At 53.5% G+C, this 23,856-nt stretch overlaps 8 protein-coding genes across 8 annotated transcripts; 6 read left to right on the top strand and 2 right to left on the bottom strand.

The window, feature by feature from the left end:
* Positions 1-132: 132 nt before the first annotated feature.
* Positions 133-1,993, top strand: asd-4 (GATA type zinc finger protein asd-4; the record flags this gene model as incomplete). Its single annotated transcript, XM_066151193.1, has 6 exons — positions 133-202; positions 241-299; positions 434-593; positions 1,046-1,127; positions 1,233-1,293; positions 1,358-1,993. The coding sequence occupies 6 exons, from the start codon at positions 133-135 to the stop codon at positions 1,991-1,993; spliced, it is 1,068 nt and encodes a 355-aa protein (XP_066009548.1).
* Positions 1,994-7,438: 5,445 nt separating this feature from the next.
* On the top strand, positions 7,439-8,032 carry CGGC5_v003822 (uncharacterized protein; the record flags this gene model as incomplete). Its single annotated transcript, XM_032022605.2, has 1 exon — positions 7,439-8,032. One exon carries the CDS (start codon positions 7,439-7,441, stop codon positions 8,030-8,032), a length of 594 nt encoding a protein of 197 aa, XP_031880512.2.
* A 233-nt stretch (positions 8,033-8,265) lies between these two features.
* CGGC5_v003821 (Uncharacterized protein) lies at positions 8,266-9,208 on the bottom strand (the record flags this gene model as incomplete). The annotated part of the gene is made up of 2 exons (XM_032022606.1): positions 8,266-8,710; positions 8,772-9,208. 2 exons carry the CDS (start codon positions 9,206-9,208, stop codon positions 8,266-8,268), a joined length of 882 nt encoding a protein of 293 aa, XP_031880513.1.
* A 1,952-nt stretch (positions 9,209-11,160) lies between these two features.
* On the top strand, positions 11,161-16,679 carry CUL1 (Cullin-1; the record flags this gene model as incomplete). Its single annotated transcript, XM_066151192.1, has 10 exons — positions 11,161-11,284; positions 11,362-12,168; positions 12,223-12,306; positions 13,455-13,592; positions 13,878-14,103; positions 14,178-14,247; positions 14,335-14,351; positions 14,401-14,486; positions 14,550-16,435; positions 16,491-16,679. 10 exons carry the CDS (start codon positions 11,161-11,163, stop codon positions 16,677-16,679), a joined length of 3,627 nt encoding a protein of 1,208 aa, XP_066009547.1.
* A 1,577-nt stretch (positions 16,680-18,256) lies between these two features.
* Positions 18,257-18,514, top strand: CGGC5_v003819 (uncharacterized protein; the record flags this gene model as incomplete). The annotated part of the gene is made up of 1 exon (XM_032022609.1): positions 18,257-18,514. One exon carries the CDS (start codon positions 18,257-18,259, stop codon positions 18,512-18,514), a length of 258 nt encoding a protein of 85 aa, XP_031880508.1.
* Positions 18,515-18,530: 16 nt separating this feature from the next.
* CGGC5_v003818 (uncharacterized protein) lies at positions 18,531-18,915 on the top strand (the record flags this gene model as incomplete). The annotated part of the gene is made up of 3 exons (XM_066151191.1): positions 18,531-18,587; positions 18,653-18,715; positions 18,802-18,915. 3 exons carry the CDS (start codon positions 18,531-18,533, stop codon positions 18,913-18,915), a joined length of 234 nt encoding a protein of 77 aa, XP_066009383.1.
* Positions 18,916-19,350: 435 nt separating this feature from the next.
* On the bottom strand, positions 19,351-21,093 carry CGGC5_v003817 (Bifunctional solanapyrone synthase; the record flags this gene model as incomplete). Its single annotated transcript, XM_032022610.1, has 3 exons — positions 19,351-20,286; positions 20,345-20,751; positions 20,919-21,093. 3 exons carry the CDS (start codon positions 21,091-21,093, stop codon positions 19,351-19,353), a joined length of 1,518 nt encoding a protein of 505 aa, XP_031880509.1.
* Positions 21,094-23,249: 2,156 nt separating this feature from the next.
* Positions 23,250-23,787, top strand: srb-7 (Mediator of RNA polymerase II transcription subunit 21; the record flags this gene model as incomplete). Its single annotated transcript, XM_032022613.1, has 3 exons — positions 23,250-23,291; positions 23,351-23,465; positions 23,528-23,787. 3 exons carry the CDS (start codon positions 23,250-23,252, stop codon positions 23,785-23,787), a joined length of 417 nt encoding a protein of 138 aa, XP_031880613.1.
* Positions 23,788-23,856: the final 69 nt, after the last annotated feature.

Raw genomic sequence — 23,856 nt, 5'->3', positions numbered from 1 at the left:
CATCAAAGTCAGCAACCTCGGAACCTCGATCGACTCTGTTCCGTATCTCGTCTGCATCTCCTCAGCGACGCTCAACAACGACCGCCCTCTCCTTCTCAAGCGCACAGAGTCCAAAGCTCTTTCCGACCGACCATGGAGGAGGGCACAGCACTTTCCGGCCTCCCGCCGCCGCCAACGACCCTCGAGCCCATCTCCCGACCGAGTTCGACGTCAACATCGGCATCCGCTTCTCTGCAGCAGTTGCCAGGCATCTCGGCGCTTGCGCAAGCCAACTCCACGACGAGCTCGCCACAGCTGCGGTACGTGATATCCCAGGCAAGGGCGGACGAAGGAGCCGACATTGCGTCTTGCACCTTGCAAACGCTATGCGCCCTCGTTCCGCACCGTGGCCGATAAAGTGGAGGGATAAGAACTGATAGCTGGTGATCCACAGAACCGCGACTATTCCTGCGCCCGCGCCCGCATCCGCGCCTGCGCCTATGACAGCACCCGCGCCCGCGCCCGCGCCCACGCCGACTCCCTCTGCGCCGATGCAGCAGCCTACCTATGCTTCTCCGGCGGCCACTACCGGCGGAGGATCCACTTCTGGCACTGTGAGTCCCTGTCCCTCTCCGTCGTCGTCCTCTCTCTCTGTCGCCGTCGTCCTCCGTCGTCCTCCGTCGTCCCCCATCGTCCCCTGTCATCCCCCGTCCTCGTCGTTGTCGTCCCCCGCCGTCGCCTCTGTCTCCGACACCTATCTTGCATCGATACCACTTTCCGCGCCAAATAAGCGTTGTCGGTGGTTGGCTCTCAGTGGCCAGATAAGGACCCCTGCAAGTGTGGGGCCCGCGGGTTTATGTGGGTCTGATAAGATATTTTATCAACTCAACTCTGCTGCCCCCTTCAAGAAGCCCGCCAGTCCCATCATCGCGAAGTCGAAGTGCCATATCCCATTACACAACCCTCAACACTCTTTTACAACAGAACACGCAGACGACGGTGACCAGAGACGACAGAGACGATAGCGAAGATGATGGCCACCGCTAACCAGGAGCAACCCACGCAGCCCACTTGCCAAAACTGCCAAACCTCCACAACGCCTTTATGGCGCCGCGACGAATATGGCTCGGTTCTCTGCAACGCTTGCGGTTTATTCCTCAAATTACACGGCCGGGCACGCCCAATAAGTTTGAAAACGCGCGTTAATTCTCTTCATTTTGATGTATTGGAGTGTTGCTGACGATCTATAATAGTGATGTTATCAAGAGTCGCAATCGTGTGAAGACGATGCGCCCAGATCTCGCGAAGAAGAAGGTACGCGCGCGAGCTCTTTAGCTCTTTCCGGTTGTGGGTCCACTGGCTAACTCGAAGAAAGCAGCAACAGCAACAAGCCGCCAACTTCGCCGGCGCCGATCCGAACGGTATGGACCTAAACAACGCAGCGCGCAGGAAGTCCGCGAACGGCAATATCGACGGCTCCGACTCTCCAGTATCCCGTACGGCTACGCCTTCCCTCTACAACCCAAGCCTGCCTGTCTTCGGGAATATGGACGACTCACAGCTGGGCTTCAACGTCGGCGGAGAAAACCGCTCCGCATCCCCTCTGAACGGCGACCGCCATCTCGACGTCCCGCAAACCCACGAACAGCTTATTGCAGCCAACTCAGCTCTGAAAACCCGCGTCAGCGAACTCGAATTGATCAACGAGCTCTTCCGCGGAAGGCTCAGCCAGATGGAGCAAGACGAGGCAAGCGCGAGGAGAGGGCAGGAGATTAGCGGTAAGGCCGAGGCGCAGCTACGATCGCAGTTGGAGGCCAGCAACAAGCAACTGGAAGACAGCCATCGAAGGGAGAACAACCTCAAGAGACGCCTCGATGAAATGGAGCTTGAGCTTAAAGAGGCTAAGGAAGCTGCCGACTCGTCTTCCGAGTCTGGTCGAGCTGCCAAGAAACTGCGCGTTGCCGATATGGTGGGCGACTCAGAAGTTTCTACCCCTCAGTCAACTACCGCGTAAGAGCGGGGACGGGCGACGAGGATGGACGACGAGGATGGACGACGGGGACGGACGACGGGGACGGACGATGGCAATAGGGATACCGACGATAGGGATACCGACGATAGGGATACCGACGATAGGGATACCGACGATAGGGATCCTGACAGCATCGATACCGGGGACAGTGGCGGTAGTGGGGCCGGCGGCGGCCGGAGATGCTGAGCGCCGGCGGCAGGCGTGACAACGGCAGGCGCGGCGGCAGAGGTGGGGCCGGCGTTGGTGTAGTGGCAGGAGCAACGGCTACTGCTACTTCCGCGCGAAAATCTCCCCTTATGATGGAAGGAGCGATGCAGATGCAGGCTTCTTTCTCGATGCCTATACCTATAATTTTGCGTGTTTTTCTTTGCTTTTGCTCTTTCTCTTCATAACGTCTATGCTACGTTATCTGTCCCACGGGGCAGATAACTACGAATGTTCAGGTCGCTAGAGAGTGGTAGGTAGGCGTTGGAGGCCTATTAGGTTCGAGTTACATTTTCAGGCCTCGGAGCGCTTGCGAGGCCTTAATCCAGGGACGAATGAAAAAGGGGCGAAGTGTTAGTGGTTATGGCTGCTAAAAAGGAGCCTGAAATGTCTGCTTTGCGTGGAGTATATAGGATACCTTACCTTCCGTGCGAGGTTGTGGGAACTCAAAAGTCTTTCGCGATTGAGAATAGAGGCAATAACGCATTACTATGATATAATGAATTGGCTATTGCGTGGTTTTTCTTGCCGTCGTCTCTCTCGTCGTCTCTCTCGTCGTCTCTCTCGTCGTCTCTCTCGTCGTCTCTCTCGTCGTCTCTCTCGTCGTCTCTCTCGTCGTCTCTCTCGTCGTCTCTCTCGTCGTCTCTCTCGTCGTCTCTCTCTCGTCACCTCTCGTCACCTCTCCCGTCGTCTCTCGTCTCTTTTATCGTTACCCTTCCTCTCATCTCCACCCTTCCTCTTACTGTTATCCTCTATCCTCCTTTATATTAATGTCTTAAATAAAACATTATAGTATGTTAAATATAAGGAGAGCTAATACCCCTCTATATTGTCCTTAATATTATCCCTGTTTTAGTATTTAATATTCTTTAGTACTACTCTCTTGAGATCTGCTTCAACTTGTGTATAGAAATTATCGTAACTTAATATGTGGTCACACCTAGTAAGACCACGCATCGCGTCTTCTATCCTATATATTATTCCCGCTTTTTTGATGAGCATCGCGACACCCCCTCAATTCAACCTCTTTTAACACTACAGTTCGACTTACGCGATAGCAGCACTTTGGCCTGTGTTTGATCTCAAGTGGGCATAGAACAAATACGCTGTATTTCACACAGGCGTTCACTCACCGCCCGGTCTATCCCCGGCACAGCAGGGCGGGCGGGCAGGCGACCGGGTGGTGAATGTCCTCGCGAGAACTTGACCCGCAACGCGGCAGGCTTACATTACTCGCAGCTCACGCATCCTCCACATTTGACTTACGTCTTGACAAGAAATAGATGCTGAGCGACAGCAAAATCGAGACCGTGGGTAGCATCGAATTCGACAACAAGCGCTGATAAAACAGAGTGTTTCCACATTTCTGAGTGTTGGTTCGCCGCTGCTATCTTTGGCCCTCATTTGCGCCTCTGAGACCCGTCTACCTCTGTCTCGTGATTCTGCAATGCCTGATCTTATAAGAAGGTCAAGATCAGAGCCTTTTGACCCTCAGCTAGAATCTCGTTGTTATTGAGCATCTCCTTGGTAACATACCCGTGTATTTACCTTGGGGCGTATCCTCGTGTCCTGCCTGTGTAGAAGCAGTGCCATGGGTTTGTCCTTTACAATTTTTTTGAACTTTTTTTGGACGTACTCTATTCTTCATTTGCTGTTCAGCTATATGGCTTAGTAGATTGAAGACTTGTCACAACCTTCACTGTAAAAGAATGGGTTTTCCTGAAACTGTCACTTTTGAAAAGAGAAGGGGTGCATATAGCCCTAGATCACATCGCAGGGTCTACCGTTGGCACTCTAGGAGCCCTTGGATGTACTTATGGAGGTGTTTTGTATTGCCATTATTATCATCGTGCTTGATACCACCAGTCTCCCTCTTCCGTCGGTTCCGACGCAGAAGAGTAGGCCCTCAGGGAGCACTGTAGGCGGGCGAGCTTCTCATTCCATGTAGTGCTCATCGTCGTTCTGACAGATTTCGAGGACCATGGGCCACCGAATTTGAGGTCTATTATGTGGGAGTGCAGGCCTCTGTTTCGTTCAATCTGTCTATCTCTCTAGCTAAGTGTGGGGGCCTTGCGCGGCGGGCTGCGTGGCGCTTTTGCTGCATTTTGATAGCAGTTTTGCTCCGCGATGCTCTCAAAAATGAGGGGATCATTCACTCGATTCTTGGTAAGAAAAAAATGGTCATTAAGCATTTTGATGACTTGTCTTGGGTATCTGTCTAGAGAACCCATCGGCGGGCGGTCTGGTGTATAGAAACGCAATTCTGAGAGAGATGCTTTCAACACACCCAAGGTCTCGAATTGAAGCTCTTCCATTTACTTCTACGACGTGCATGACATTTGGAAGCCCATAATCTGCCCTGTTGGCCTAGCCACAGTAAGTTCATTCTATCCTTTCCCTTGAATATCGAAAGCTTTGAGAAGCCAGCCCTGTATTCCCTGTCGTGGACTTCACAGGTAGTCTTAATACTGTTAAGCCAACTAATCACTTAAGCTAAAGTAAACATGCGTAGAGGGGCTTTAACGACAAGGACAGCGACAAAGAGGACGAGAGCGACAAGAAAGACGAAAGCAATAAATCAAAAGAGGAGGGCTGGAAAGAAAAGAAACCCGAAATTCATAGCACTGCTATTCCTACACATTTAATGAGGTACTTAGTTTTCTTCAATTGTGACTGTTTTGGTATACCACATGTAAAGTAATAAAGCATTACTTTCCGGGGTTGCAAGAGTCTACCTTCGCATTTGTCGCAATTGCGACAACTACAATAATATGATTACAGAGTTATTTCATACAATTGTTGCGGACCATCTCTCCCGAGTGATATGATGCGAACCAAACATCCTTCTGTTTGTTGCTCTGAGGATCTTCTCTGTGTGTTCGCAGCTGCTGAAAGTGACAATGAACCATCGATAATAACACCAATGCCAGATGTGGGTGGCAAAAGAGCTGGGCACCGCATGTTTTTTGATCGTGAGGAATTTCCGCTGATGCATCTTCCCTCAGCTGCGGCATGGTAAACACGCCGGGGCGAAACATGGGCCTCGGCGCGACGGACGGAGGGCAGCGGGCCCCACAAAGCCGAGGGAAGTCGTTGGGAACAACGCCCAAACCGCCGGCGAAGAGGCAGGGATCCGTGTGCATCGGCGGCCCCAAAAAAGATACCGCAGAACGGGAGGGGAGGCCGGGATCTGGTGGAGAAACCGCTGTCACAGCGCAATTGCGAACCCACGTCCCCCCGCCCCAGATTTCCCCCGCCTGGGGCTTTTTCAGCTCTTCCTCCAGCTCCCTCTCTCTCTCAGTGACTTTGAGTTGTTCCGTGGCTGATTGCCCCCAAGACTTGGCTCAATGTTTTGCATATCTCACACTTCGAGGCGGCGAATGCCAGGCAGGTCTTGACTTCTCTCGTCAACAGCCGAGCCGCCACAACCCCTTGCGCCGTTCCTCGCATGGCCTCTATTCGTTTTCGTGTATGCAATGTCCCTTTCCGTCGAGCGGGCACGTCAAGCGGCGTTTCTTATCATTTCTCTTATCAGTAGCGCAGCATCCATCGGTTCGGTGGACAGGGATAGCTGCAGTTGGGGACTTATCAGCAACAACACATCGGCCGTGCGTGGGAATTGTCTTATCTATCAGACATTAAAGTCTTTGGGGTTATCTGCGGGAGCCACTAGGAAAAAGCAAATGCGAGTCCCCTTGATTGCCTCCCACAATTAGAATTCCATAGGGCTCTCTCTCCCGCAGCAGTTTTTGTGAACCCATGGAGAATTACACCAAGTGAGGCGCAGTAACGCCATGTAGAGCGCCTCGTGGGGTAGGTTGTGTTGGGTAGAGCAACAAGTGGCGAGGGCAAATTCACAGAGCGCCAGTGAGGTGGAGGGGATATGTAGCAAAGAATGTCCCGGGCATCTGGTCACGATGGATTGAGGGGCAATTTCCCAGTCTTGCCTGCGAATTCCAGGTCTTGTGCGCCGAGGTCGAACGCTTGAGGGAGCCCAGAGTCAAGTCCAGGTGCCATTGGAAAAAATATTAGCTAGCGGATGGCGATAGAAAAAAAAAGAGGCGAAGAAGTGCATCCTCCAATTGCCCCCTTGACCAGAAGGTGAGGTGACTTTGACGAGAAAAAGATCTCCCTCCCTACATCCATGGATTGGCCCTCGCGCGGGCGGCCCGTGGTCCAAAAAAGTCGTTCATGGGCTAGCTCGGACAGCCGGAGCACGCAAACGCGCAGCTTCGTAGCGTTAGGTTGGTTGGCCTGGCCCTGTGGGTGGGGTCTACCTTAGTTCTGGCCCCCTCCCCGGCCGCCGACGGATTAGAGGGAAAAGGCTGGCTGGGCCACCTTGCTGGGCGAACTTTGTCACGGAACTCAACGAAACTACGGTACGCTTCCCCTAGCACCAAAGATGCACAACCACCAACCAACGCCTTGCATCTTCTCCCACCTACATCCTTCCTGTGCCCGAGCGGAGAGCACCCCATGGGCGAGCTGGACGAATGGGGGAGAAGAGCGGAGGGAATCAGGGGATCGGACGGGAAAAGAGGGACGGTGAGAGTAACCGTGGCGTGCTGAGGTGGTGTGCCTGCATGGCCTTGAGCCGTACTTATACACACACGCAGCACAATATACATACAACACGACACCCACTCCAGTCCAGAGTTCGATTGCACGCACGCCCGCATTTATTTCGCCATTCGAGCTCTTGTTTTACCTGTTGATTCCAATTCCGCCCCTTGGGTGTGTTTTCACTTTATTTACTCGACCCTGCCTGTGTGCCCGGCAAGTGGTGCACGTTTCAAGCTGAGCAGGGTGGAATTGGAGACTGACACCAGGGAGGAACGCGCAGGTCTGAGGCATCCCTCTCGTACCTGTGTCGTTCAAGAGACATTCCAGCAGAGGCGGCCGTCCATATCTCTACATCCCGGGCATGCATACATTCATACCACAACCCCAGGATACGGCTGTTTTGACAAGATAACGGCCCTCCATCTCGGTGGTCCTTTTACTCCGGACAAGCCCTCCATCTAATCTCCCCTCTTTCTTCCCGGAACCAACCCACTCTTTCAGAGCTACCATGAGTGCACTGGGGGCCGAAGCATCCTGACCATTTCTCTGCAATCCTCACGAAAGAAGAAGCGCGGCCCGTCCCTCTCTCCATGGTAGCCAGCCCACCAAGCTAAAGCACCCCTCGCCCATCCCAATTACACCACAATGACAACAAAAACCATGCTCAAGTTGTCGACGCTGCCGAGCCGGGCCGCCTACAGCCCGCTCATCCCGTCGCCTCTGAACCCAGATGTCGACGTCGTCGCACCTCAACGGCACCAGAGGCTGCGGGAGAAGAGAAGGTTGCAAGGCCGCGGGGACGTGAGCCCGACACAGAGACTACTACGTCACAAGGCTGCCATGGCATGGAAGTCGGAGGCCTTGACGAGGGAAAGCAGGATATATACCCGGGAGGAGATTCTCAGCATCATCGCCGACTGCGACACCCAGGACGCCGCGGCGAGAACGGCAATCATCATGCCCGACCTCAAGAAAAAGAAGCAGCCTCAAGTACACATCCGCGCAGCACACTGGAAGGAGACGGACAGCGAGGAGGACGATTTCTTTTGCGAATTGGACGACCTGCTCGGCGTCGACACATCAGATGGGAGCCCGCAGCAGTGGCCGACACTTGTCCCAAAGCTTCGCAGCCCCTTCTCCAAAGACACGGCGAGGCGAGTCGCCCTGGCAATTGGGCTGATGTGCATCTGCGGTTGCTTGCCAGTGCTTCGAGCACACGGCTTCCACATATACCAGGGTTCCGAGGCACCTTAGGTCCTGACTCCGTCTACTTTGAGAGAGAGGAGACTTAAAAGGAACAATACCCATCATCAAACAGAGAGGAGAAAAGCCGTAACAGGCAAACAGTCGAAGATGAGAGAGGAGTCTATCCGAACGTCGGAACCAAAACGCCGCATTATTCTTATTCGTATATCATTCCGGGCTCGCGTCTAAGAGCACACACACATCATACACCGTCCAGGCGGAAACTGGTAGCCTCACAGAGACTACTTCTTCTCGTCCTCACCCGGGCTCGTGGACTTTTCTTTATCCCTTGGAGCGTCGGCGTCGGCATGCTTTGCGGCTTCCTCTTGTTTGACCTTCTTGGCATGGTTGGCCTGCCAGATGGCCCTCTCGATCTCGACACCCAGCTCGGGCAGTTCGAGGGCCTTGGCTATGCGCTGGCCATTGGCCTGCGAGAGGAGGATTTCTTCGTCCTTGACGGCTTCGTCCTTGCCCTTCAGGGGGTTGACGTCGCCCGTGGCTGGCTTCGATGGCGTTGGGGATGTGTTGGCTGGGATTAATGGGTCGTAGATATCGTTCAGAAGCTTGGACGGGTTCAGAGCCAGGAGTTTGTTGTCCAACAGGAATCGGAGGTGCTTGCCTCCTTCGAGAGCGCGCCAGTGTGACCAAGCACGATACGCCAAGTAGAAGAAAGGCAGATTAGGTATCCTAATAAAAAGAAATGTCAGCAGTATTTCTTGTGCAACAACGACCTCGCGGCTTGTCTTACACCGGTACCAGGGCAAACGGCGCCGAGATAGGCATTCCAATGAGACACCACAGCATCTTCTTTCTATGCAAGGCATGTCGCTCCGTCGCCAACGTCCTCACTACCTGTTCGGCCTTGGTCGTCGGAATGATTGCGTCAGGGTATACCAGCTCAACCTTTTCCTTGCCCTTGAGCTCATCGTCTTTGCGGCGTGCAGAAACTGGCGGGACGGACTTCAGACCCCACTCTTCATATGGAATTCGGCGAAGGGCATAGTTTCCATAGTTGACAACCTTCTTCTGCCACCCGCTTTCTTTGGCCTCCCAGCCGGCCCAGAGCTTGGACGCCTTTTTGGATACCTTGTCTGCCAAGCCTTGCTTGTTTGTTGTCACTACATTGAGTCGCTGGGAATAGAGTAGAGTCCGGCTCGTGGTGAGTGGGAGGAGGTAAACACGCATCGTGGATGCCGAGGCTCAGAGGCGGATGCGGGGGGGAAACGATCGAGAAGCACGGATGTCGTCGTCGTCGTAATCGTCGTCGTCCGAGGATCTGCGACCGGCAACTGGCTGGAGTTGCGACGGACGGAGGAGGGGTGAAAAGCGGTGGGCGGGGGTAGGGCTCGGCTCGGTGAAGCTCGATAGGACTAGATGGCCGCAGGACTCATGGTGATTTTTGTACAAGACGGAGAGCGAAGGGGCGAATTGTCGAAAAGTCGCGATGCGGGCGGCCTCTGTGGTCCTTGTCGTGAAAGGAGGCAATTTTGACGCAGTTCGTGGAGTGCGAGTTTTGAAGGCAGCACTGAACCCGGCAAAAGCTGTGATGCTGCAGCCCTGGCCCCTGTCATCCATCTTAGCTTCTGGGTCAAGCTTCCTGGGTTAAGCCTGGGCCAGAGAGTGACGCACATGGGCGTCATAGGTCGCTGGAGCGATTTAAGTGGTGCGCTGAATTGGCGATCCAGTGTTAGGACGGTACACGAGGGATGCCCCGGGAGCCTCGACAGTGGTTGCATCCAGGTCCAATCGGGATCCCCAGTCGCGGGCGGTGTTGGGTAGCCATGGGGGCCAACGGGCCCTGAAGAGCACACTGCACAATCAGTCCGGGGGGTCCACCTGTCTCCCAGGAAGCGCTAGGCTTCCGTGTGCCCCTCTATCTTTTGCGAATTTTTCAGAAGTCCCAGATGGCGCGGCGCAAGTTAGGATTCGAAACCCGCTAAAAAGGCTGCGAGCTCGCGGCTCAAGGCGCTGCTATGCGAGGCGAAGGCGAGGTGAGGTGGTATTGCCTGCCCGGGTGCGAAGGGTGCGAATGAGCATTCGCATTCAGCTGTCCAGGTCCCTCTGCAGATAAAAATGTCCGCGGATAGGCGGTACGTACCTCCACCACCTTGACGCTGAAGGAGCCCGACCATCCCCAGGGGGATCCACACGTTAATCCAGTGCTACCGCGGTTTACCTGTCACTCAGGCACGCTCCATTGGTTCTCTTCGTTTTCCCATTCTCTGCTCCCTTGTTTGCAGGTTCCGTTGCCTGCGCTCTCGAGGTGTTGTTGCGCTGCGCGGCGCTGCGAAAGGAAGTCCGTAAGGTACTCGGCGCTCACTTCTCTGTCTGCACACTTTCCCGGTTTGCTGGAAACGCCCGGGACCGCTTCATACCTTACAGTACCTCTCCGTCATCACGAACAGTCCATCAGATCGGATCGTGTTGTGTGGTCTGTTCTCGCACGCTGCTGCATGCCGGCCGCCCTTATATTTGGTGGTGTTGTTTCCCCTGCCACACCAAGAGTCAGCGCCGGTATTACCTCTCATCAATCAACGGCGCCAAGCCAAGAAATAGGACCCAAGCAGGGCAAAGGCAGCTGGCCAGCAACGCTAGCCCGTCGTTCCCACGAGACACAGCCGCCGCCGCCGTTGAGTTCGACCGGCCACCTGCACTCAGCACGCTCTCACTCAACCCAACGGCTGCTGCTGCTGCTGCTGCGGCTGTCCCTCCTCCCGTCACGCGCTCTCTCGCCCTACCTCTCCAGTACCTTACCTTAAGGTTCCTTGCTTTTTTTCTACCCTTCCTTTCCCTGCCTTCCTTTTCCCTTCGCGCCTTTCCTTCAATAATCCTTCTCTTCCCCTCTATCCTCTGTGTGTGTGGTTCGAGTTCGCTTCTACCCTCTGTGCTCTCGCACCAACCTCCAACCTCCCTTTCGACTTTGAAGAAGCACCAACAGCACACTGCGTTGTCTTGTTACGCGCCTAATATCGATACATCCACCTTTTGCCGCTACCACCGGAGGGCGGAGTGCATATAATATGAGAGCCCTCCGCCGCGCGATTGAGAAAGCGTTGAACCCCAGACGCTCTCAGCCCCCGTCCACTTCGGCATAGTCGCCCTTATTCAGTCCCGCCCCAGCCGCGGCTGCGACCGCGATGAGCACAGCCAGTCACCCGCCTGGCAGTTCTGGCTCGCCCGATTTCCGAGCTTCCGTCGGTACCAGTAGCACTGCAATCGACACAGGTGCTTCGCGATTGAGGGCCCCGCGGTCTCTCCCTCGTAAGTACCCTCGAGGCGATTTTCGCTGGGTGGTCGTGGCTGGCTGCGCACCTTGCTGACCTACCCTCCCTTTGCAGCATGGATCGATTCCTACGAGACACGATACGGCCAGGCCACAGAAGACCAGCTGCGATTGCTCTCACCCCCGGCGCCGGCCGTTCCTCCTCAGCACAATCATGCGCCCGCCGAACCCGATCGTCGAGTATCCCGAGATGGCTACGTTGACCTCGCCGGCGACCCGTTCCTAGAGAACTCCCGCACGCGCCCGAAAATCAAACTCACAGACGTCTTCAGAGGCAAAGGAGCACAGCACGGAAGAAAATGGGACCACTTGCGGACCGCAGATCCCGTCATCGTCTCGAAGCACCGAGCAGCGACACAAGGCCCGCCCGCCGCATGGCGAGACTTCCTTCAATCCTCGACATATGGGCACATGGAGGGCGAGGAGTCGGAAGTTGTGGACGCATCAGTGCTGGATAAGTTGCAGCCTGACTTCAACAAGCGCTATGACGAAACGATGCATCGAGACGTGGAGAGTAAGACCTCAAGGAGGAAACAGTCCAAGACCATCTGGAAGAGGCTGTGGTCCATGGTATTACGACACTACCTGATCCCTCTCACCTTCCGACTCACGGTCATGGTTACATCGATTATTGCTCTTGCGATTGCAGCTCGTATTTATAAGGTAGAGAATGCCAAGAGCGGATCGAGTCCTGAACGCGCACAAAGCATTGTGGCCATTGCAGTCGATACGGTCGCACTGCCTTACATCGGCTACATGCTCTGGGACGAGTACACAGGCAAGCCTCTGGGTCTTCGCCCGGCTGTGCAGAAGATCTCCCTAATTCTGCTGGACCTCTTCTTCATCATATTCAAATCCGCCAGTACGTCCCTGGCGTTTGAATCTCTGGTTTTCCATAATGTGGACGCAGGCCCAGCGAGGCACCTGTCAAAGGCACTGGCATCCTTCCAGCTGGTAGGGCTGCTGGCGTGGACCATGAACTTCGTGGTCAATATTTTCCGTACGGTACAACGACTTGGCGGAGGCGAGGATGAAAGCTCTCACGATCACATGTAGCTGGACAAGCCGCCTTGGGCTCTCTTGGTTGGGTATACCCGGTGTATTAAAAGCCTGTACTATAGCTGGAGTGCGGATGCTCTTTATGGCTCTTCTTTGTTAATGATTATTACTTCAATACATGTGTTATGTCACACCAGTGGGTGTTGGGCTTCTCTTTCTTTGAGTGGGAAAAATGTGCTGTCTTACTGACTTTTAATATCTTGGCTACAGTGGAGAGGCGAGAGAACATGAGTGGAAAATCTGATGCATTTCTCTTTGGTCCAAGCGTGCCGTACATACATACCAGCAGCCCCTAGACCTCTCTGTAACTGCTGGCACTGGTTCCTTGGGTCTTGGACGAGCGGCTTTGTCCGGTGCCGTCCGCAGACCAGGACAGCGTTGCAAGGTTCCGGCAGTGTATCTTTTCAACTTCAGACGGACGGGCGTGGGGCATTCAACAACAATAAGCAGCAGGCCATTGAGACATGTTCATGACTTGACACGATTGGACGCGGCAGACCAAAAATTACAGCCATCATCTTGAATATTACGTATCTGGAAAGGGACGTCAATACGTCTTGTCCACGTGATGCATGATTATTTATGTAAGAGCCAACCTGGAATGCCATCACAACCTCAGCCTGAAGATGTCGGCGATGCTCGAGCAACCTGGGGAAAGTGATACGGAGTAAGGCTGAAAATGCCCGGAGGATACATTTAACTTGATCGATCTCACCCCCTGGCAACTAGGTAGGCAGCCCATGGGCGCCTAATTAAGCACACGGCACCGCAAAGCACGCCTTGCCTTTCCCAGAGTGCATCACTTGAGGCTGATGGGCGGTCAGAAGCGGCAAAACCGCAAGCTAGCCTCATTCAGGTATGCCCCCACAAGTCCCCCCGACCGGCCCATGGATTGAAGGTCCCACGCCCAGGACATCCACCAGTGCGACTTCAGTGTCAGTGGCCCGTCTTCAGTTCCTCCACCACCGGACGCCTCCATACGCCGTACAAGCACTCACGCACCCAAAGCAGCATCCGTCCACTGACTGCCTCCGGCTGCCTGCCTGCCTGCCTCTGCCTGATTGAACGCGCTGACCTGTTCTGGTCCAGGCTGCGACTTCCTTCTTTTCTGCTTCCATCTTCTTCCTGCCCTTTCAGAATATCTTCGTCCTCACTTCCCTCCTGCCCGCTCTGACTCAGACAAAGGGCGCCGCGTTCCTGTCCTGCCCACGCAGCTCCTCCAACTTCGTAAGGCAGCCGGCTCTCTCCTACCTCGCTCCCCTCTCTCCATCCCTCCATCACGTCCCAAACCCTTGCGACCAACAGCCCTCAACCGCGCCCGCCTCTGCTTCCAACCCTGATGCGAAAGAGGTCGACCCTGGTGCCGCCACCCTTTCTGACCACATCCATCACCACGTCCTGATTCTTCGGCACCTTTCTGGCAACCGCGGGACCGGAGACACCACGTCCATTCATTGACCCGTCCACCGAAACTTACGTCGAGATTTTTTTTAACAGTTTCTATTTCTACAGAGCAGCACCCCGCTCCCCGCGAAACCTCCTGTCGACTACCTCCCGTCGGCCAACATCTTATCCCCCCCATCAACGGCCACGACGGCCTCGCCACACTCTTCTGCCGAACAAGATACACGACGACTACGGATACGATTCGAGACCCTCGGGTGTTGACAGTAGAGAAGATGGCGCCCACAGTTCAGCAGATGCCTCCGGTTCCCAACAGGGAGGACATCGGAGCAACGTGAGTCGACTTTTGCAGCCTTGCGACGCCTCTGGCTTCGCTGCTGGCCGACAACCCGCGCTGACTGTTTGCAGATGGAAATATCTCGAGGCCGGGATCCAGCGTATCATGCTTGATCTCGAGCGCGGTATTGACATGCAGATCGTGAGTCCCCTCGCTGCCCCGCGCCTTCCCTCCCTCTGCGGGCTTGCCGCCTGATGCAAGATTGCTGACGTTTCCTTCGTGCCGCAGTACATGGGAGTATACACGTAGGTAGCGCTGATCGATTGTTGTTGAACCACTCTGACCTAGTTGCAGTGCCGTCCACAACTTTTGTACATCTCAGAAGGCCGTTGGGCTCTCAGTGCCTCAAGGAAGTATTGGTTCTGGCAATCACAGAGGAGGTAAGTCAGCAGCCAAGATTCGCATGCAAGAATGTGCCCGTGCTGACCACTGGGAATGAACAGCCCACCTCCTTGGCGAGGAACTTTACAATAAGCTCATCGAATACCTCAAGTCCCACCTCGAAGGACTCGTCCAGCAATCCAAGACACACACCGACGAGGCTCTCCTGACATTCTACATCAAAGAATGGAACAGATACACGGTCGCCGCCAAATACATCCACCACCTGTTCCGGTATCTGAACCGACACTGGGTCAAGCGTGAAATGGACGAGGGCAAGAAAAACATCTACGACGTCTACACGCTCCACTTGGTCCAATGGCGTAGGGTGCTGTTCGAAGACGTATCTGGGAAGGTCATGGAGGCGGTGTTGAAGCTCGTCGAGAAGCAACGCAATGGCGAGACGATCGAGTACGGCCAGATCAAGCAAGTCGTTGATTCCTTCGTGTCCCTCGGCCTCGATGACTCCGATCCCACCAAGTCGACCCTCGACGTCTACCGCTTCCACTTCGAGAAACCGTTCTTAGAACATACGAAGACCTACTACCAGAATGAGTCTAAGCAGTTCGTGGCCGAGAACAGCGTGGTCGAATACATGAAGAAGGCTGCTGCTCGTTTACAGGAGGAGGAGGAGCGTGTCAAGATGTATCTTCACGCTGATATCATCAATCCCCTCCGGAAGACCTGTAACCAAGCTCTGATTGCGGATCACTCCCAGCTCTTGCGAGACGAATTCCAGGTCCTTCTCGACAACGACAGAGAAGAAGACATGGCCAGGATGTACAACCTTCTATCAAGAATTCCCGAAGGTTTGGATCCTCTCCGCCAAAGATTCGAGACTCATGTCCGTAAGGCCGGCCTGGGAGCAGTACAGAAGGTGGCATCGGATGCAGAGAAGCTGGAGCCCAAGGTCTACGTCGATGCGCTGTTGGAGATCCATTCTCAGTACTCGGGCTTGGTAACGCGAGCTTTCGAAGCTGAGGCAGAGTTTACGAGATCCCTTGACAACGCCTGCCGCGAATTCATCAACAGAAACGAGGTCTGCAAGTCGGGCTCCAACAAGTCTCCTGAGCTGTTGGCCAAGTACACGGATGTTCTGCTTCGCAAGAGCAGCACCGGAATCGAGGAGGGCGAGCTTGAGAACACTCTCACGCAGATCATGACCGTTTTCAAGTACATCGAGGACAAGGACGTCTTCCAAAAGTTCTACTCCCGCATGCTGGCTCGCAGATTGGTCCACAGTAACTCCTCGTCGGACGATGCAGAGACAAGCATGATCAGTAAGCTTAAAGAGGCGTGCGGTTTTGAGTACACGAACAAGCTCCAGAGAATGTTCCAGGACATGCAGACCTCCAAGGACTTGAACGTCAGCTTCAAGGAGCATGTTGCGGGTCTTGGCATTACCAAGAACGCTCTGGACTCCCAGTACTCGATCCTGGGTACCGGTTTCTGGCCGTTGACAGCACCAAACACCAGCTTCACTCCACCCGCTGAGATCAATGAGGACTGTGAGCGATTCGCTCGCTTCTACAAGAATAGGCACGAGGGTCGCAAGTTGACGTGGCTCTGGCAGTTGTGCAAGGGTGAGCTGAAGGCAGGGTACTGCAAGAACAGCAAAACGCCCTACACCTTCCAGGTGTCGGTGTATCAGATGGCGATCTTGCTCATGTTCAACGACAAGGACAAACACACCTACGAGGATATCGCCGGTGTGACCCTGCTAAGCTCTGAGGTCCTGGACCAGGCTCTGGCCATCCTTCTCAAGGCCAAGGTTCTCATCATCTCCCCCGATGGCAAGCCCGAGGCAGGCAAGAGCTTCAGGCTCAACTACGACTTCAAGAGCAAGAAGATCAGAGTGAACTTGAACCTCGGAGGAGCCAAGGAAGCCAAGCAGGAGGAAGTGGAGACCAACAAGACGATCGAGGAGGACCGCAAGCTGTTGTTGCAGGTACGTATCTGGCGAATCCGACTCACCTTTTGACATATGCTAACAAGCCACACAGTCTGCCATCGTTCGTATCATGAAGGCGAGAAAGAAGATGAAGCACACGCAGCTCGTCAGCGAAACTATCAACCAGATTCGGTCGCGCTTCGTGCCAAAGGTTTCGGATATCAAGAAGTGCATAGAGATTCTCCTCGACAAGGAGTACTTGGAACGGCTCGAGGATGACGAGCTTGGATACTTGGCGTAATTGGGATCGGGCTTTTCCTCTCGAGAAGAGGAAATACCCTTTTGCCTCTCTCGATTGTCTATGCATTACAACACTCTCAAAACTGCATACACACAACCTCATCTTTACCAGGCACTCGATTTGCGTTACACGGGCACACTCAGGTGTGTGCAGGCTCCCCAGCGACAGGAACGAGGAATGCTTCACGAAGGGGGCTGTTTTCTTCGGGTTAGGGGCGACCGGCAGGTGGGCAGGGTTAGATAGCCGCATGCGGATTCCTCATATTGACTGTTAAAATATGCCACAGACAGTGACCACGGTGACGCCTAAGATGAGCGATTCCACTCAATTAGTACTGACTGCGGCACTGCAGTACTACGGAGAGAGGCAGCCATAGGGTAGTAGACGTCTGGGATGTGTAGGTCCGCGGGGACGTGTAAGGATGAGTGTCAAATCATTCAAAGCCATGATATCCATCGCGGCCACACCGACGATATTGCTAGAAAATAGAACCTCCAACCCTGCCCTCTAGTACCTGGCCTTACCGTCAGCATCATGGCGCTTGTTGTGCAAAGCTAGCCGCCACCGCGACACCTTTGCACATCAGTCGTACTTGCTTTCCCGGGCATTGTCAAAAGATTACTGGGTGTAAGACTGGTTCCTGGTAGCATTCCGCCTTACCCTCACCTATCAACGCAAGGAAAGTTAATTGACCCTAGACATGCTTGAGCAGGCAGATTTGGAGATTTCTAGGCACCTGGCAACGCTCTGTCGTCACATCAGCTCGGTTCCACCGACAGTTCAGCTACTTGAGAATTTTTCATATAGTTTGAGTAGGGTTCCCACTGTAGTCGGTCGCCTTCGCGAGTCTTCTTACGGATTATCGAACAGCGAAGGGGCCGTAGAGTGGATAGATGGGCCACGATCTCCCCACAGCTCGGCCTCCGATGTACGCCGCATGGTCTGTTTCCAATACGACGTGTCAAAGCATACGGTACGTTGTGATATCTAATTTCCCTCTACGGGGGGGAATTTGGACCTTGATTTAGAGACGGCTGCGCTGAACAACTGTATGTGTAGTTGCAATAAGTTGGCGAAAAGGGGCCAACCACGCTAGAGCACCACTCCTCGACATACACACACAATCAGCCCACTGCCCACGACAGTATTTTCCCATTTATGAAAGGTACTGGCGAGGTCTTTGTTCACCTTCGGATGGTCGGCAAGCTGTTTACAAAATTCAAGCGTACATCACCCTATGGATACAACTGGGAGCATGGCGCAGCAGACAAGTTGCCAAACATCACCATATCCAGTAAGAAGTCTGGCAAGATGCGGTGGGAATGATACAAACTTGTCGATTGGATGATGACTCGTTGTGAACTCGAGCTCACTGGCAATACGTCGTATCTCATGGAAGAAGTGGAAAGCATGGTTCACAGAGTCGACTGACGCTCTTGCAAGTGCTCCCAGCTCTTGGAGTATATAATTTCGCCTTCATCGTCGTTCTTGGAAATGCCTGAACCAACTCGTCAGCGCAATCTTTCAGCTTCAAAACAGTCTTATTTGCGTTCCAAGCAACTCCATCTTCAGTCAAGATGCAATTCTCCGCCCTCCTCGCCACCATCGCCGGCCTCGCCGTCGGCGTCAGCTCCGCAGCTCTCAATGTTCGCGGCGAAGACGTCGGCTGCGTCGGCGCCTGTGGTCACGACTACGTTTGCATCTCCCAGTGCTTCGACAAGCGCGGCCTCGAAACCCGCCGGTCGGCTGCGCAGCAGTGCGTCTTTGGATGCGCCAAGGATGACTATGGCTGCTACGCCAACTGCTTCAACGAGCGTGATGAGAGGACCGCCTGAGTTGGAGCTTGCGGCCATGATTATGCCTGCATCGGCAGATGCTTTGAATAGACTTCGTCATGCTGTGACCTTGGTAAGTGCGGCAGAATACTTCAACATTCTGAAATTCACGGCGGTGGCTGACCGTTCTTGTTCCAGCAGCACAGCAGTACAGCAGCAGGCAGAACACAGCACAAGTGGCATCAACTACCAAAACTGTTGGTAATAAAACATTCGTTCCATTCTTTTACAAGGCTACTAGCTCGTATCCAAAAGAAAATGTACGCACAATACTATTAGACGCATAGACTGCAATCTCGATCATCTCAGTCACTGTCCAATCGGGCTATGACCCAATTCTGTTTGTCCACAATCTCAAAGTTGGCCGTGCTAGCACGTATTATCAGACCGTGGGATATTAGCTCTGCCATAGTTTCATTTGGTGATGTCTTAACTCTTGGAGGTTCTCTGGATACAATGTTCCTGACATGAGCAGTGTCAACAGATATCATACAGGAAACCTGAAGGGCTCCTCAGTGAACGCAGGTGGACACAAAGAAGACCGAATTGTCCTAGATATGTATGGGAAGACTTGGTATACACATCTCATACTGTTAACGACCGGTGAGATTAGCAGCTCACTGCAACACGCTGGGATGTATTTGTGCTGAATCACCCGCGAGACATAGTTTGGTTTGCTACAAAACAGCTGACATTTGTTTGCTGGATAATTTACACAGAATAACAATGCCGAGATTCCTGGCTCGTAAATGCGCTCATCAGGCCCCGGAATGAGACACATCAACTAGACTCGAGCAATGGCATGCCCCTAAACTGTGTGGGACCTCGCGAAGTATTCATAGCTTGAACCCTCCCACCAGCAAGCTGGTATACACTCCTTCGGTGTCGTATTTGGCCTTGATGGTCTTTAGCCGTTGCAGATTTGCGGCGTTGTACGTGTTGAACACATCCTGCCCATTTCCCGCGTTGTTGAGATACAAAAAAGGAACCATCTTGTCTCCCAACTTGGCGCTCATCTCTGAGTTGATGTCCGCAATGAGCGTCTCAATGGCGCCAGTGTCGTTCTTGAGCGACCAAGAAAAGGTCTGCTCACACATAAAGTACGGCCCTGCATCGCTGTCAATACCCATAGGATCGCCAGCCGGATCAGCCCCCCGGTTCGTCTCGATGAAGGACCGCGAGATAAGGTTCATAGCAAGCGTGGAGATGAACCCTTTGATCGCTGGGCCGCGTTCCTGGGCAAGCTGAAAAAATGCGTCGTGCGCGGTGTACAAGGCATCGAGGTTCGACAACATGGTGAAGCCGTGAAATCGGAAGTTCTGGCCGTGCACCTGGTCGAAGCCCTGGTCGGCCTCGGCTGACCAGTTAGCCAGAGTGCGGGTTGCAAAAGTGCTGGTCTTCGGGATGACCTGCGGGGGGAGAAATCGTTGCAGTGCGGAGGGAGAGGTTTCGTTGTTGTCGTTGTAGAACAGCGTCGCCGAATATGTAATGTTAGGCCCCGCGGCTGGGACGTAGGAGATGGTCGGGAGGACAAAGGCTCGTTGGTCCTGCACTCCATTCCGGGAGAAGTCGTACAGGTCGGCAAGGAAGGAGTCACGCTGGCCGGAGCCGTAAGCCACGTTGCCAACGGCCACCTTCTCAATCTCGTATGTCTTGAGATCGAACCTGGTGACAATGGCGAAGTTGTTGCCCCCTCCACGGAGTGCCCAGAAGAGATCAGAGTATTCGTTCGTTGAGGTGGCGTAGACGATAGACCCGCTGGATAGAACAGCCTATGTCCACTTAGTCTTCTTTCTTATCATACAATCCTGGGGAGAGAGAGATTCTTACCTCATAGCCCACAACATTCCCTGACGCCCATCCATACTGGTTGCCCAAGAAGGACATTCCTCCTCCTAACATGAATCCGGGAACCCCGACGACGCCAATGCGACTACCCACAACTGCCAAACCGTCTGGGGACAGGTAGTTGTATATGTCTGCCCAATTATGACCGGACGCTACCGAGATCGACTTGCGGTCGTCGGCTAGTTGAAGGCCCGTTAGGTTTGTGGTGGCCAACAGGATTCCGTTTGAATCAACGTTCGCAGCGCCTGGTATGGGCATCCACCCGCCTCCGCGCACCGCAAATTGGACCCCAGATTGTGCCAGTATCTGCACTGCAGTTGCCATACTTTGCGGGCTGTCGGGTGTGAAGATGCAAGCCGGACCGAGCCACTCTTCCGCACTGAAATATCCTGACTGAAGCGTCAGTGTCCATCATGTTCTCCGTTCTGATACTAGTATCTTAGTGAACATATAAACTTCAAAGGAAGAAGGTGTTTGAAGGACCTGGGATCGGGTCCAAGATATTATCCATCTTCGGCGAAGGCATTGCTGCAAGAGCCATCATATGACAACATACCTTCATTGATAGAAGAGTAACCGGTATTGTTAGGAAGCAGAGTGAGTTGGGGAAAACCCTGCACGAACGAAACGCAGATTTCCGTGACAGTTCGATTCGATGAACACTCGGCGAGATTCGTGAGCATCGACGCAGCCAACATGAGTCGACTGTGGCGTGGTTGGCGCCCGAGCATCTTGTAAAGAACAAAGACTCAAACAGAAACAGAGTACAGAGGGGAGGGAAGAGACTATCAAGAAATATACTTCAGCGTAAGTCAAGTTATTTTCAACAGAGATGACTTAGTCGCCCCAAAGGAAAACAGCAAGATGTTGAACATGTTGAGGACGAGCGGAATTTATCTACTGGACCGCTTCTTCGGCACTGTCGTCAGCGCACTCCTAACTCTATATACGACGTATTTACCAGTATACATAAAGACAAGTTTTTCAGATTATAGAGTAAGGCATCTGCATTATCAATGGGGAATACGTCGTATTCGCTAATGCACCGATCTAGAGGTTTAAGATGGCAGAGCACAGACGTGCAGATCATCTGGGTGTAAGTGGACGGCAAATGCTTCGCCACGCGGGAATTAGAGACAGAGGGCCAATCTAGGGCTACTCTGCCTTATACATGCGATGTTAATGACAGCATATGTCTGTGTGTATCTTTGAGTGACCTCGTTTGACATGTTCTGTTAAGATGATGTTGTCCCAAAGCTCTCCGGACTGGTCGCAGCGAATATAGTCAACCTCACACTGGGTTATCAGCACATACGACCATACCCACTGGAAAACTCGGGATCCCGTCCGCTCTCCCATAGATAAGCCAGTGAGGGCTGGATTAGTAGTTGGGTCGGTGACGACCAGCGAATACCCGGTGTTGTATGTATGTTTTTGGTGTTGACGTCCTTTTTGCCCCACTGCAAGAGGAGTGTGTGGATGTGGGCTCCCGTAGCGTCGAGCTTTAACTACTTCCTACCGCTGTTATCTAACATAGCTCCTCGTTGACAGCAGTTGGCGGCTTCTGTTTTAGCTAAAGCAACATATCATACGTTTGTCTGAATTTTCATTTGAAGCTAGGCGTTTAGGGTTGTTGTGGAATGGTCTACTGGGGAGAAACCCGGAGGTGATTGCTATGACACCTTCACACACCTAGCCATCTGCAGCTTGAGATTTTTGATTCTGAAAACCGCACCACGGCTTCTGAGACCGCATTCTTTCTGTGATAGTCTCTTACAATTCATCCATTTGTCTCCCCGTATTATCGTCTTGACCGTGGCCATCTCCCAGTGTGTATCGGAAGAGCTCAGTCAGCTTCACCACCCTCGATGACTGTAGAATCAACGATTGTCCCAACTCGCTTGCCCTTATATGTCAAGACAACCTGCGACTCGCCGGCTCCATCTTTGGGATGACGCATAGTGACATCGACTCCCCTTAGGCCTTCCTCCTCAGCTCGTTGATTCCAGAGCATCTGCCGAATAATGCCGTCCTCGGAGCACGAGATGAATCCCATCGGCCATCGGCTTCGTCCGAGACCTTCGCGTACCCCTTTGCTTGCTGTTTTCGTGCTTACAAGGAAGGCAATGACTCCTTCGCCACGCCAACCAACTGGGGCACCAATAAAGGCCCCTTCCAATTCTCGGGTGACCGCAGGAGTTACCTTCTGAGCCCCTCCTTTGCACTGAAAGATGAGCTTCAAGCTGGTTTTTCGCGACGGTAGTTTCCAATGTCCGAGCAGATCGACACCATAGTCTGAGACGCCACCCACTCTCATAGCTTGAATTCCACATTGAGAGAGAATCGACGACACGGTGTATTCGTAATGAGTTCCAACATAGATGGTAGATGCCGTGTCAAGCCCAGTTCGATCTGCATAGTCTAGGAAAGACGCAAGGTCATGGTGCTTTGCTGTTGATGCGTCGGGAACCGGCAAGTCCTGCCCTTTTTTCCCCTTCTGTCTCAGTGATGTTCGTGTCGAGAGTTGACGTGGTTGACCGGCATGGGGAAGAAGTCGCAGAGGACGAAACCATTTCCTGTCTAGTGAGCGTCGCAGAGCATACATGCTCCTGGGATATGGCAAAGTTGGTTTCGGCAGAAGCGTCCTGGCATGTTCCGGCGCAAAAAGCCCATCACTTATTGAAGAAACATGGCCTGGGACGATGAGTTGAAGTTGAGGTACGGTGGGTACGTACCGAACACGCTTTTCTGCTGCTCCATTCGATATTGATCTGGCCCGTGCGCCACACGCGGAATACCTGCCGCTGCCAGCCGTCATACGAGCCGTCTGCGGCACTTCAACCAAACTGAGATCAATGTCAACAACGGCCACTAGACGACCGGCAACATGGGTGACAGACTCACTCAACTGCAAGACGCTGTGGATCAGGTAAGAGATAGTCCCTCCTTCTTGCCATGCGACACCGTGATCGCTGACACATCCTTTAGCTTGCCCAGCAATTCGTCGCAAGCTTCCACTTCGTCCACCGACGCCACGACCTAGAACTTCTTGGCCCCAACGACAAGATACGCGATGTCAAGCAGGAACCGGATCAGAAGGAGGGTACGATAACCGCTGCAGATGTTCATCGGTAGCCTTTGAGCATTTTGACTGACAGCGCGCAGTGGACCCTCTCCCCGCGGACGAATTCAAGGAAGGCCTAGCTGAGCTGTCACGCGACTTGATTATAACGGAACAACAAATCGAAGTCCTCATTTCCAGTCTGCCAGGCTTGGATAGCAGCGAGGTTGATCAGGAGCGATACATACAGGAGTTGGAAGACGAGCTCAAGGTTGCCAAGGCACAGAGACAGGACGCAATTAAGGAGAAGGACCAGATCCTCGGTAAGCTCGACGAGGTCATCAGAAGCATTCGCAGACCTTGAGCGTCGGCGGGTGACACATTTATCTGAGGGAAACTGGGAGCGGCGTTTGGACGGCTTTTTCTTTTGGCG

The sequence above is a fragment of the Colletotrichum fructicola genome (genome assembly GCF_000319635.2).
Source record: "Colletotrichum fructicola Nara gc5 chromosome Unknown KSG_Nara_v1_contig02, whole genome shotgun sequence".
NCBI lineage: Eukaryota > Fungi > Ascomycota > Sordariomycetes > Glomerellales > Glomerellaceae > Colletotrichum > Colletotrichum fructicola.
Note: the sequence above shows the minus strand (reverse complement) of the source record. Positions and strands in the feature narration are given on the sequence as shown.